Raw genomic sequence first — 491 nt, 5'->3', positions numbered from 1 at the left:
TTCAAGGACCGGAGAGTTTATGGTTCCCTCCTCAATGCCTATGTGAGGGCCAAGTCTAGAGAAAAAGCTGAATCCCTGCTCAGCACCATGAGGGAGAAAGGATACGCCCTGCACCCGCTTCCCTTCAACGTCATGATGACTCTCTACATGAACCTTAGGGAGTTCGACAAAGTCGACGCCATGGTCTTCGAGATGAAGCAGAAAGATATACGTCTCGACATTTACTCCTACAACATCTGGCTCTCCTCCTGCGGCTCCCTAGGATCTGTTGAGAAAATGGAACTAGTGTACCAGCAGATGAAATCAGATGTTGCTATTAATCCCAACTGGACCACTTTTAGCACTATGGCCACCATGTACATTAAGATGGGCGAAACTGATAAAGCCGAAGATGCACTGAGGAAGGTTGAAGCAAGGATCACTGGTCGTAATCGCATTCCATATCACTACCTCTTGAGTTTGTACGGCAGCGTTGGTAACAAGAAAGAGCT

The 491-nt window shown here is 47.5% G+C and overlaps 1 protein-coding gene across 1 annotated transcript; it reads left to right on the top strand.

The window, feature by feature from the left end:
• Positions 1–6: 6 nt before the first annotated feature.
• LOC109131862 (pentatricopeptide repeat-containing protein At1g02150-like) lies at positions 7–486 on the top strand (the record flags this gene model as incomplete). Its single annotated transcript, XM_019243038.1, has 1 exon — positions 7–486. A coding segment is annotated over exon 1 (399 nt), but the record flags the coding sequence as incomplete, so codon positions are not given.
• Positions 487–491: the final 5 nt, after the last annotated feature.

Source organism: Camelina sativa, unplaced genomic scaffold, assembly GCF_000633955.1.
Source record: "Camelina sativa cultivar DH55 unplaced genomic scaffold, Cs unpScaffold06742, whole genome shotgun sequence".
Classification (NCBI taxonomy): Eukaryota; Viridiplantae; Streptophyta; class Magnoliopsida; order Brassicales; family Brassicaceae; genus Camelina; species Camelina sativa.
Note: the sequence above shows the minus strand (reverse complement) of the source record. Positions and strands in the feature narration are given on the sequence as shown.